This window comes from Nelumbo nucifera, chromosome 4, assembly GCF_055504915.1.
Source record: "Nelumbo nucifera cultivar China Antique chromosome 4, China Antique-T2T, whole genome shotgun sequence".
Taxonomy (NCBI): Eukaryota; Viridiplantae; Streptophyta; class Magnoliopsida; order Proteales; family Nelumbonaceae; genus Nelumbo; species Nelumbo nucifera.
In genome coordinates, this window is record NC_142652.1 from 10,345,516 (window position 1) to 10,359,780 (window position 14,265).

The 14,265-nt window shown below is 32.2% G+C and overlaps 1 protein-coding gene across 2 annotated transcripts; it reads right to left on the reverse strand.

The window, feature by feature from the left end:
• Positions 1-3,111: 3,111 nt before the first annotated feature.
• Positions 3,112-11,161, reverse strand: LOC104591418 (U3 small nucleolar ribonucleoprotein). 2 transcript variants are annotated; one of them, XM_010250224.3, is made up of 13 exons: positions 10,437-11,161; positions 10,140-10,201; positions 9,191-9,314; positions 8,858-8,965; positions 8,594-8,731; positions 7,809-7,877; positions 7,653-7,694; positions 7,425-7,493; positions 4,329-4,400; positions 4,183-4,236; positions 3,905-4,046; positions 3,634-3,696; positions 3,112-3,536 (listed from the first exon to the last, which is right to left on the reverse strand). In XM_010250224.3, exons 1-13 carry the CDS (start codon positions 11,133-11,135, stop codon positions 3,520-3,522), a joined length of 1,659 nt encoding a protein of 552 aa, XP_010248526.2. In that variant the 5' UTR covers positions 11,136-11,161; the 3' UTR covers positions 3,112-3,519. The 2 variants fall into 2 exon arrangements, with proteins under 2 accessions (XP_010248526.2, XP_010248525.2); XM_010250223.3 differs by having other exon boundaries at positions 8,858-8,968.
• Positions 11,162-14,265: the final 3,104 nt, after the last annotated feature.

Here is a 14,265-nt window from a genome sequence, read left to right on the forward strand (position 1 = left end):
ACTATATAAGATATTATATGCTTCTTAACGTCTGCGAATAGGATTTATTGGGCATTTTGAAAGAAAGTCAGATGATACTCTGGTAATTTTGAAACTGGTAATGAAATTTTTAGGGTTATTATCTAAAACCTCCTTTACTTTTCCCCTTTTCTCTTCTAATTTGCCCCGACTTCTCAAAACCTCGAGAGATGTTACCATCCGTTAGGGGTGCAAATGGATCCGATCCTATTTGGTCAAATTCGGATCAATCCGTTCGGATTTTCCAGTTTGAATTCCCTTTTTGATCCGATCTAATCTGATATATTATATATTGTTATTTATAAATATATAAATATATATTATTTATTTATTTATTTATAAATATATTTTTTATATCATAATTTTATAACTTTATTATATTATTTATTTTTTTATAAAAATGTATATATATGATGAAAATAATTAAAAATACTTGTATTTTTTGTTTTTACTTTATTTAAATTAGTAAATTTATTTTTCTTATAATAATTTATTAATTCTTAAAGAAAACAAGTCAGGTGGGGATCAAATATGAAGATCCGATTTATCCATAGGATTCGAATTCAAATCGAGTCTTATCAGATCTGATAAACATTGTGGGATTGTATTCAAATATACCTTATTTTGAATCTAATTCAATCTATTTGCATCCCTATCATCCGTGATCCATGAGATAACGAAGATAATTATTTTTAATGACTAAACTAACTCTGCTTCTCTGGTAAATAATTGTTTAAAAAAATAAAATAGGTGAAATTTTTTTTTTATCATCCTCCAAACCAAAAAGGTTCGAAGTCTATTTCAATAAACAGATGGCCCCCAAATCTTGAGGGTTAATATATAATAAATTTCATAATAGTATAAAAAAGTTAAATCATTCATGCTCTCATTACACTTGTCCTCTTCACCTCCTTTAGTTGTGGAAATTCTGTATATTGTTTTAGGTTTTCTTCTTTTTTTGTTAAATACTATCTGTTGTTTTAGTTGGATCTTCTTAGGGGGTGTTTTACCATGTGAATTGTTTTTCTTGTTCTAGGTTTTAAAAACAAATTAAAATGATCTTGTTTGAAAACAAATTATTTCTTAAAACAAAAATATAAGAAATATGCTTTTGGTTGTGTATATGTTTTTTGTTTTCAAAATTAAAACCAAAAACATGTTCTCAAGTTTGGTTTCAAAAACATATTTTTATCTAATTATTCAACATCAAGTTCTACAAATCATATAATTTCTATATTAGAATATTTGTTTTACTTTTAAAAACCAATATTTTGTTAATTCCAAAAACATGTATTATTTTTCAAAACAAAATCAACTTGTTTTTTTTTCCACTTTGAAAACAAAAACAGAGTTAACATGTTTTTGTTTTTTTTTTAAACATCCATGTCGTGGAACACCCCCTTAATCTTTCTTTGTTGATCGATATTGTCTTCTTGCCAATTGGTATCAAACAAACGAAAAAGGGGAGGAGAAAGGCTTGATGACAATGTAAGACCTACGCTAGCTATTGAAAATGAACCTCTAGTCAAGGTTTAAATTATACATATAAAAGAAAATAAAGGTTTAAAGTATCAATACATATCATATTAGTATGGAGGGTCGGGCATTTTAATAATTTCAAATTTTAATACCTATCCTAACATACCCATATGTTAAATATCAAAAAATATATATATATCACTGAATGAAAGTGTTGTTTAATACCGTGGCCATTTATTTTAATAAATGTTTTAAACTTTTTTATCTTAAAAAACAAAAAAAGTGGGTGATAAACATTTATTTAGTGTTGTTTGACAAGTGGGCGCCATTACACAGTATTAGGCTGGGTATTGGGGGAAACATAAAAATGTATTTCTCCCAATAGTTGACTCTAAAAAAACTTTTATTTAATTAATGGTTTTAACAATTGATGGTATTTTCCCCAATGCGTACGTGATAATGATCTAACCAAGGTTCAAAGTATCAACCCGTATAGGCTGATACATATCGTGTCGGTGGCTTACCGATACGCCCCTACAAGGGTTGTATTGGGTCAGCCAGGGTAGTCAGGCCTTAAGTCGGCCCCTCTGAACCAATTTCGAAAAAAGTAAGTACAACATAAAAAAAAAAAATAAACACCGACACAAGCCGATACGCTGGTAGGGCATATCGGCTGTGTGAACCTTGAATCTAACACTGTTTTTCAAATAATCAAACACCATCTAAAACTCACCATACATAACTTTTGCATATTGCTAGGATTAATACTTTAAACATTGCTCTTAATTGATATATAACTTTGGGATGTTGTGTTGCCATTTTTGGCTGAATTTGGAAGAAGAACAAATACAAATAAAATCTTATATTTTATATTATTTTGTATGTATTTACACTGTACATATTTACATTTGTACTGCTTCCAAACTGAGCCTAATTCTGTTAACAAAATAAAGGCGGATAACAATTTACAAACAACAATGAGCAAAAGTGAAAACTGTGCCAATAATGTAATATTATCGGTGGCAATTCCACTTTTGCACTAGCCTTTCCACCAACTCCCAACAAAATGTCAATCCAATTCGCAAGCATGGTTTTAAGTAACCATACTATCCACTTATAAAAAAAAAAACTAATCATCCAATTTTTACACATGATCATGCCCAAAAAACGTAATCATACTATGAAACATCCAATTTTTACACATGACCATGCCCAGAACTCCACGGTCCAATCTGACATGATGATGTGGATTCAGATTTGATTTAATCCAATCAGATTATATTTTAATATATATATATATATATATATTTTATATTATTATATTTAAAATTATAAAAAATATATTTCATATATTATCTTATATATATATAATAAATTCAATATGCTACATTACATTAATTAATATATATAAAAATTGAAAATTAACTTTGCCTTATGCCACCATAGAGGTCGTAATTAATTTTTTCTCGACATAATACAACACTTGTTCAACAACTATCTAATAACTCTTCACTAAATGGTGGGAGCCAATAGCAGGACTTGAAACCGCATCTATTCTTAAACTACCCAATTTACGTACCAACAAAACCACCAATCAGTTAGTCAAGAGTCCAATTAAAAGAATAAAGTAGTAAATCCCCTCTCTTTTATCATTTCCTCATAAAGATATATGCGAAAAAAAAATAGAAAATGAATTTGGTAATTGAATTCATAACTACGGGATTGCCTCCGGACCTTTAAAGGGGAGAAAAAGGAGGAAAAAAAAAACACGGAATACCTAGAAATTACAACGAACCCAAAAAAAAGAAAAAATACATCGTAGACAACTAGCTTCAAAATTTTCTTGCTAATTTCAAGATTACATCCGCAAACCAGACAATTCTTCAGGCTTCAAGCTGCCTTAAAGATCCCCTTCTCTCCTTGGGGTCCTCTAGTCCCCCTCATCCTTCTCCCTCTCTGCTATTTCAAGTAGGCCAATGGGATGTGGAGGATATTTCTGTTAACTGAAATCCCACCAGGAATTCATGATGCTTCCTCATCTGCAGTTTAATGAAGTTTTAAGCCAAAGATATTGCATACAGGAAAATTTATGAGAATTAGAAATGACGAGATGAATGGCAAATAATTCAAAGTTACCATGGGAATGCTTCAATACTGTGTCATTGCGTGCCTTCTTTGCCAGCTTTTTAGCTGTCTTAGCTGCAGCCATGTTGAAAATAGCTAATGATGAGATGCAAACAGGTAACCCGAAATGTTCAAGGGATTTGATCACAAACCAACCATTCAAATATTCCATATTACCACCAGGTTGCAATTAATAGAACAGATTGCCCATGTGACACGTTGCCACGAGTATGGTACAATATAGACGAATGATTGAATGAAGCTACAAGTTATAAGAACTTACCCTTAAATTTTCTTTTTTTATTAGCTCTCCTCCTCTTTCTCTCCGCTTGTGTTAGTTCTGTTTCTTCCTTAATATCACCATTGCCAGCAAACACCTCCTCGGGGGCCAGCATAGCTGCATCTGACACTGCAACAGGTGCAATCTGCTCGGAGAAGACAAAAATAATACATTGGATTATGATTAAAAATAGGGCCAAAAATATTTAATTCCTGACTTGTAACATATTGGGCAAAAATATCCTGAATTTTCCAAATAAAAGAGGAGAAATGCCTTTTTACCTCTTCCATTGCCAGGGCAGGGACATTTGCTTGTACAGACATGTCCTCAATGACCTGTCCAAAGTCAGCAAGGTAGATAAATATCAAGAAATTCCTTCGAAAAAACAGGAGCTAATGTTACCAAAAATACTTAAATTAGAACATACAGGCTTTGGTGTGAAGTGGAAATGAGACAGGGCATCCAACTTCAAGCAGAGTTTCTTGAATAGAAGACTTGCCTGATCAAAGAGAAACATCATTAGGTATAGAAATTCAATCCCCTCAGGAAAGGGAGATCCAAAAAATACAAATGTAGAATATATGTACATAAACGTTCAAAATGAACATCAGAAAGAATGCAAGTTAAGCCATCCACTAAGGAACCGTTAAATAACAGTTCAAGTGGCCGAAGTTAAAAGCTTATTATTGTTTTCATTAAAAAAAAAAAAAACAGTAAAGTTTATTGCTTTGTCTTTTAGTGAACAAGTTTTTTAGGAGGTTGTGTTCCTGAATGGCTGAAACTGGATAAATTACTATAACGTTCAACATTTCATTCTTTAATTATTTTGTTTGCTAAAATGCACAAGTCATTCAGTTCAGCAACTTCAGCTCTTATCAAACAGTCCCTAAGACATTTTATACTAGGAAATAGGAATCAACCTCAAGATGGTACAAGACCCCAAAAGCAGTTCGATCTCACTAGAGCATGAAAGAAAGCCTCCAGGGCCCTCTTTCCCTGTGCTTTTGAATACTATAACAAGACAATAAGAAATATTGCTGCTTAAATTTGAAGGAAGCCATTGGGCATGACTCCCCCAAATCATGTTAAGCAGGCTTCTGTTTAGGCACTATGCAAAAGGTGGCTTGTTATTGATCAACAAAGCACCCGTGTCTGACTAGAGCCAAAATAAAAGGGTTAACTTTGCAAGCAATAAGGTTTGAGCCTAGGATCTCTTATTAGACAAGGAAACACAAATCCATTAAACCCAGTGCAAGTTGTTAATGGCTCTCTTCCTTAAGAATGCTTAATTTATATCATTAACAAAAAAACATTTCTTCCCAAGGCAGACATGAACATAAAAGTGGCTCCACTCTTTCAGCTGGACCTTTGCGAATATGGAAACAATCTTTGTACAGTGGCAAGGTCCAAATCTAGGCTGAATTCAAATGAGCTTTGACAGCTCAGTTAGAAGTGACACTGACAGATGATCAATTAGGGTTGCCTTCTGCAAGGCTATGGCCTAGGGGTGGCTTTATTGCCATTAGCATATAATCACTGAATCAAATAGAAGCATGGGTCATAAGTTGGCCTCAAATGGGCCTTATTACCTTAACCCAGTTTCTATAGGGTAGAAGTCCAAATGAAATTCTAAGAACGTGATTGATACACAAACACTTGCAGAGATCCAAGAATCTTTCAGAGATTATTTTAGAGAATTTGCTACAGATCCACATGATGTCAGTCTTGGCTTGATACCTTAATAATGTGGTCTTTCCCACCAAAATAGGTTTAAAAAAGACTAAAAATATCATTTTTACTTTCATAAGCTATTAAGTTTCAGTCATGATATACATGTAAAAGGTGAGTCATATAATGCATGGCTGATCTTAGAATGAAAATAGGTTCTAGTGTAAAATATGGAGTGAATACATGCATGAATTACCTAGTAATAAGGCAAGTCTTATATGAACTTTTTTGCAGCAGCATAAAGGGAGACCTCCTGTTTGTAAACTTACACATATATAAATAAGCTATAAAGTGTTGGTCATAGAAATTTGTATCACCTAAAAATCTGAGGCTCCTTGATGCTCATAAAACCAGAATGACTGGAAACTCCTTAAAAGAGGGAGGGGATTAGAAAGATAATATACGAGTCTTGTCAACCCCCACCCCCATCCACCCACCCAAAAATAATAATAATAAATAATAGTAATAGCAAAATAATACCGCCCTCCTCTTATTTCATTGTAACATCATGAAAAAGGAAAAGATGGATATAAAAATAAAAAAAGGACAGCCCAATGCACAAGGCTCCCACCAATGTGGGGTTGGGGGAGGGACAGATGTACACAGCCTTACCCCCACACATAGAACCCTACTTAGAAAGTTTTCTTCCAAATAGCACATTTTTTTTATAAATGAATTAGATTTTATTATCAAAGGATAAAAACTGATATGAGCATCCCAAGGGGGGCACAAGATGCAGCCACACCCTTATACAAATAAAGCTGAAAACTGAAAATTACACACAGCCCAAAAAAGAGAATCCCTAGCAGCCCTTTGTCTAGCTAACAAATCTGCCATTGCATTAGCTGACTTGTTCACCCATTGTATCCTAATTGTCATATGCAATGCCAACCACTTGATTTTCTTTAGCAGATCCCTACACTTGCAAGTAATAGAACCCGGATCCTGCAACCACCTCACAACCACCTGAGAATCACCCCTCTATGACTAAGTTGTTCATCCCAAGTTGATTTGTGATCTGAATGCCTTGTACAGCAGCAAGCTAATGGAATCTCTTATACCCACAGGCCCTGAAAACAAAGATAAGACAGAGCCATCCTCATTTCTCAAGGTTCCACCTACTCCTGACAAGCCAGGATTACCCTGACTGCTCTCATCAAAATCCAGTTTTATAAACCCTTCCAAAGGAGGAATCCAAGCTGTAATGGACCTGCTTCTTCCTGTACAACTATTTGCCACTTCCAACCAGTTCCTCCAGAGGTCATCAAAGGTAGAAAAACTGAAAGGAGTTCAGGGTTTTTAACCAATGTATTGCCCTTGTTAGGATGCACTCCTTCAGTTCCAAAAAATTTCTTTCAAATAGCACACGTTAATGGATGAAATAGCTTATCTCAGCATGAATGCATGAATTAATAATTTTATACTCAACCACTAAATAGAAATTACTAAAGACATGCTATAGAAGGAAATATATAACACCATCATTTGCTTGGGGCCATTAAGGAAAATGAGTTTTTCAATGGTCTCTCTTAAGGAATATTATACCATTACTTATAGCTCATATTAGAGGTTATTGTAATTTGTAAGCCCTGAGCTATGAACTTGTTGCCCTCCTTCACCAGAGATTGGCTAAGATAGTTTCCTTAGCTAGAGTTAAAGAAGGTGTATTTTGGGTGATCTCACATTTTGGGGAAGGTTCATGATTACAAGATTATTAATTGCAAAAAGGAGACGGAACAGAAGGAGAACAAAAGAACTAAAGCAAACATGGAAGCCAAATAATAAGCATTCATACCTCTTTCTTCTGTTCATCTGAGGTAGACAGTGGGGCAGAAGCTAGCTCAGTCTTTTGTACATACTCCTCCTGCAAGAAGAAATAAACCAATTTTTCTCTCATGATTACCAAAAGGAGAAACGAAAACAAAAGGCTATCACAATGTGACACCATGCAATTAATAGATCAAAACTACACAGCAAAAGGCAACAATAGAAACAAATAACGATCTAATTAAAATGTACTGACCTCATAAATTTCAGCTAGACCCTTCTTGCTCTTATTGTCATCCTGTAGATGGATATTTATGAGTTAACAAAAGATAAAACTGCCAATTGTCTTCATAGCTAAGAACTTTAGAAATCCATACTCCAAGAACCACTATCTCACAGAAAAAGAACATACCAGCTCTTTATGTTCTTTTGGTGCTTTTGATGGCAAACTAGGTGCTCTTTGAACATCATCAAAATGCCCCTGAAATATTACAATATTTTCAAAGACCAAGAAGAAGAAGAAAAGGAACCAGCTTAAAAAGTTAGAAGTGTAATCAGCAATCTGAACCATATTCACAAGCATGACAGTAAAAACCACATATTTAAATAAAGAGGATGGTGCAAGAAATGAGTGAAAATAGCACCTATTTTTGTTGATAAGTGGTAAAAATTTATAAAGACAAAGAGGTAAGAACCAAGAATACAAGGAAGCAGCAAAGGAGAAAGAAGACAACCAAATCAACCAGAATAAAAAGATAACAAAGAGAAATCCTGGCATATCTAAAGTCATGATGATCAAGTGAAAAGGACCACTTAATCAAAATGGCATAACAAAGAGTACCAGGGGAATCAACTAACAAATTAACCAGTGAGATTAGAAACCTTGCAGTTTGATAATGTGCATGACTTGTTAGAATATTGAGAAATTACTCATCTAGTTTGTTGTTTGCATAATCATCCAAATGGACCTGATTTACAGAGTATAAATTTTAAGTTTAAATTAGATGATGACTCCTATTATGATGGTGCAATAATCTGACTGGGGGACTTCAAACAGCAAACTGATATATTATAGAAGATATACTTCACCTCCATCAAGATATTTGAGGGGATGGTTGCATGTCTTGGAGGTGGAGAAAATATTATTTATCCACAGGTATGCACTTAACTTGATATCTATTGGGAGATACAACTTACCTCAAGAATCCTTTTTTTAATTAAATCTTCAAGGGATGCAGTGACCTCCTCTGTGATCACTGGCACAGGTCTTACATTATGCTCAAAATCTAGATCAACTTCTAGAGCACTGTTCTTTGGTCTTTTAGCAGCAGTTACCTGTTACAAATACCAGATGAAATGAGGACAAGTCCAGCTAAATGATTTAAAGCCAAAATCATATCACATGCAACCCCAAATGATTTCATAAGCTAGCTCAAAGATAACAGCAAGAACAAAGATTACCTCTCCCTGCATAGTCCATGTCTTGGGCTCCAAGTTCGCTTTCTCCATTTGCTGTATTTTGGAGTGAAGCTTCTCAAGCTCCTTTTCATGGGTAGAAAGATTTTCTTTCTTCTGTCAAATAAACCACATGGATATGGTTAGTGGTTTGAATATACCAACAATGAAACAATGGCAATGGCAAAGCCATAATGATAATGACAATTTCATAGTAGTAATAGCAATTAGCAACGAGTTTGGTGAAAGAAACTAATTGAATTGGATTCCATGTTAGGGAGAAAACAAGAAACTAATAAAAGATCTTATTTCAAGTATCATGATTGAAAATAAGCATACCTGATTCTCAAGAAACATTTCATCCTCTTGCCTATCATCCGAATCAGAATCTTCTGATCCATCAAGAGGTTCAGACCTTCTTTTTGGACCTTTTTTCTTTTTATGTGCGAAGAAGTCCTCATATCTGAAAATAAAAGATGCTTTAGACCAAGTAAATCCTATGAAGGTAAAATGTAAAAAACGCATCAAGAAAACATAGATAGAACTTGGAAGCAATGTACCAAGTCCATATAATGGGAACTGATCTAATGAATAAAAGGGCACCTGAGGTGGAATATTTTGCATCAAGTATACTTAGAGATCAAAATAAACTTTATACCAAATCTCCCATCTGCACATTATTTTGTTCCCTCCTACTTAGTTTTCCAGCATGACAAGATTTTGCAAAATAAGATCTTTTATTATACAGTACAAGAAAAAGACACCATCCAGTTTGTCTATTCACCTGTTTTTCCTACCTTGTGACAATCACTATTGTTCTATTAATATCCAAATGATGAAAGAACCTGTTTCAAAACTCGAATGTAATCTTTCTACATGGCACAGGTTCCAAGTATTCCGGTTCCTATTGCTGTCTGGCACGTCAACTTCCAAGTTCCAAAGTTCAAAATTCATGGTGTGGGGAGTGCTAAATTCTGGTTCCTATGTCCTTTCTTGTAATACCATGTTTAGGAGTGCTAAATGCTGATATTTTCATCACTTCAGCTTGAAACTTCATTAGGATTTTACGTCAAGTGTTCTGCTAAGTGTCAAGCATGGGCAAGACCCCTTAGTTTTAAGGTACCCTGTAACAATGCTACAAGATTGGACATATTCTGTTTCATCAAGTCAATAATAGAGCAATCTAAAGAATGACAGTAGCAACAAAAACAAGCTTCAACACCCTACATATCGTCAGAATAGAGAAATAGATTAAGTGGCGACAGTAGAATAAGGGTAGTATAAGCACCTGGCATCTTCCATTTTATCTGTGCCTTCATCTTCAAAACCATCAACACCAAGACCCCCAAGCTGCAACAACAGAACGCCATGAGAGAAGCAACTCAACACGGATCCAGTAAAAAATAACATGGAAATGTTTTTTCACAAAAATGTCTCTATTCTTAATTCCCCGACAAAATGTCACCGCAATTCACCTAGACAACTACTAAATAGTTAAATGTATTACTAAAATAGACATAACTCAGAAAATTTCATACCCCCTAGCACTATCGAATAACAAGATAAGCTAGATAAACCTTCTGACCTCATCATCGTCTTCTTCCTCTTCCTCTTCATCACTGCCCTCTTCCTCTTCATCGCCATCATCAGCCTCACGATCATTGTGCTGTTTCTTCTTGGAAACTCCATACTCCCTCTCCTCGTCCTTTTCCATAAACTCCTCCAACTCCTTAATCTTCAGAAACTGATCCTCAATGCCGCCGCCACCATTACCGGCATCACCACCTTCCTCTTCCTCTTCATCCTCTTCTTCTTCTTCCTCTTCATCTTCCTCATCCAAACTACCCAGCTCTTCATCTCCAATGTCTTCAAAATCCTCCGAACCATCGTTTCCTCCATTTTCTTCCTCGAAGCCCTCGGCTTCCTTATCAGAAACTTCCTCAGTTTTCTCCTTTGCAGCTTTCTTTACGAGCTCTTCACCAAGAAGCTTCAAAATTTCTTCGGGATTCTTCTCGAATCGCTTCAGCTCTCTTTTAAGATTCGATACCAGAGGCTGTGTTTGAAGGTCGATCTGCTGCCATATCTGCTCGGCGTCGAACCCTTCGACGAGGAGGCTATCGAAGGGCGATTTGGGGCAGAAAGGCTGCAGAGAAGAAAAGAGATACTGAGAAGCTATTCGAGCAGCTTGGGATAGTTCAGAAGACGGGGAGAGCCATTGAGGAGGCTCTGTCGATTTCAGTCGGTGCAAAGCCTCCAAGCCTCCTCCATCGATAGGGCGCGCCATCTTCCAACTCCCTCACTCTCTGCGTGAGTGCCTTCCTTCTCTTTTTCACTAGTAGCGGCGACCCGTGCGATATACGGGATTTGTTAAAAGAGTATATAATTATTTTATATTTTTAATTTTTTAAATAATTAATAATTATTTAAATTTTATATGTTATTTTTAATATTTTTTTACAATATAAAAAATAACAATAATTTATTTTAATAAGATTTTTTCATCAAACTGATGAAATTAATCAATCTGATCTATTTGACGTGAATTGGTTGGTTTTTTCATATTTTTAGTCGACTTTGGATCAATTTCACTTTGGTTATTTGTACATCGACCAAGATCAAACGATCCAATCATATTATATACATACATACATACATACATACATACATAATCTTTTTAATATGGAAAAATGGGAAATTTCTCATATTTCTTAGTCTAAAATATTTTATATCATAAATCTGATTTTAAAATCTATTTTTTAATAATGTCACTATAATTTTTAATTCAAATTTATTTTCTTAAGTTTAAATCTTTTTAACCAACTAAACAAACCAAACATCAACCCAAATCAATACAACTCGATTTGGTCGGTTTTCACTAATGGTTAGTTGGTTTCGGGATGACCAACTTCCTAACTTGACCAGGTCGATTTGGTTGGCCAAACAGCTTACAACTGAACCGAACCAACCTGTGAACACTTATAATTTCAACTAAATTAATAGTACAATCTCTAATAAAACAACAATTTAATCTCCAGTAATTATTGAAATTTTGTAGCGAAAATACACAATTGTTGAAAATATATTGATAATGAAAATACATTAAATAACCAATAAAATACAACAATTACAAATATACAATAAATACTAAAAAATATATTAAATTAGTCAATATATCGTGTAATCTCAAATAATAGTTTAACGTCTAATAAATATTGATCAATAAATATTAACAAAAATATAATAAGTACAATAAATTAAATTTAAAAAGTTAAATAATGATAGTTTAATCTCCAATAATTATTGAAAACTTTCTATTAAATAAAAAAACAAAAAAAAAGATTTATACATAATTGTTAAAGATATATTTATCACAAAAAATATAAATAACTATGGAAAATACAATAAATATTAATTTTAGTATATACATATATAATAAATATAGATTAAGATTTTAAAATAATTCTTAATAAATATTAATTTTTTGAAAGATATTTTCTAGAATTATTAATTGATATAAGTGAAATTAGTTATTTACAATATTATTTAGTTATTTAAATAATATCATTATTTAAATTTTAACATATTAATTAATTATTGAGTTTAATAATCCATGAAATTATAATTTGTAATATTATACATAATTTCATTATTATTTTTTAAAATATTAATTTATTATTAATTTCAATATTATGTTATAATTATTTTTCTATTTTTAAGAAAAATTTTAGATGGATTACAAAATTTTGTTACTTTAACTATTTAAAATCTAGTTATGTTAAATATTTTGTATTTTAAAATATTTAATTATTTAAATATTTGAATTTTATTTATTTTAAAGTTATTACATGATATTAAATATTTTGTTATATAATTATTTATCTATTTTTAATCTTTTGTTATTTAAGATATTTAGTTATTGAAATAATACTTTATTTTTTAATGTTAAATTTTTATTATTTGAATAACATTTAAATTGAATAATCGGGAAAAACCTTATTTATATCTTAGTACATAATTACGTGTTGAATTTTGTAATTGTATATATATAATTTCATTATAATATTTAAATGATTCATAAATTTTGTTATTCAAACTTTTTTTAGATAAATATAGGTAAAAGTGGGGGGTAGGATAAATATGAATTAGAGATAATTTAAGAGAAAGTGGAGGATAGTGGGTAAGGTAGTTTAGGATAAATTTTAGGAGAGGAGACTGGCGGGGCCCGTGCAGAGCACAGGATGGGGCAGGTTTAAGGTGAGGCACCCATTCCCTATCAGGGATGGGGAATTCGCAATTTTTTCACACCCCGAGGCAACCACATAAAAATAATATAATCTGTAGATATTTTGCAAATATAATTATGGGAATTTTGGGGTATTTTATAAATAGAACTGTGGGATCCTAGGATTATAAGAATATGAGGAAAACTTAGAGATATTTTAAAAATCAATGTTAAATCTATTGATATTTTACTAATTTACCTTCCTTGTCCCTGATTTGGAGCAAAAATATTTTCCTCGTCCCCACCATCTCTCTTCCTCAACCCTATTTAAAATTTGAGAAAACTTGCCCGTTCGGGGTGGGGCAGGGTAAGGCCCTAGTTTTATATAAAAAATTTCCACCCCTACAATTTTAATAATTTTTATATAATTAACTAAAGTAAATTAAATAACAATAAATTACAATATTTTATCATAATTTCCAAAAATTATTGAAATTGTTGTTTGATTAGCAAAATTGTATAGTATAATAGTTATTTACAATAACAATAGATTAATGTAAATTATTTACTACTAATCAAAGTGATGTAATTATAGTAAATTAACGTAATTATGGTAAATTACATTAATTTTAATTAAAAGTAAATCATTTGTTGTTAATTAATGTAAAGCCAAGTATGATTGAAGTCAACCAAGTGGTTTAGACTCTAGACCGATGTGGATAGACTTAATTATTTTCCTAAATTATTTCATCATTATATGTTAAAATAATATAATGGATTGTTATTTAAATAAGTATGAAACAATTTCTGATAGGTTAATGTCCTAATTTAAGTTTCCTAAAAATTTTAATAATTATTTAGTTGAATAATTATTTAAAGATTTTTTCTTAGATTAATTTCCTATTTTTAATTATTATTTATTTTAAAAATTATGGATCATTAGTTAAAGATTTTCCTTGAATTATTTGATATCTGTTAACTATAATTATTGATTTTATAGAAATTAGTAAATTACGCCAATTAGTAATATCTTTTGTGAATAAATAGTTGTAATATTTAATGAAAATTTATTAAATTACAATGATTAATGTAAATTATGCTAAACATTAAAAATTTGAATATTTATTAATTAACCAATGGTTAGTTTTCACTAATGGTTGGTTAGTTTCGAATGACCAACTCCCTAACTCGA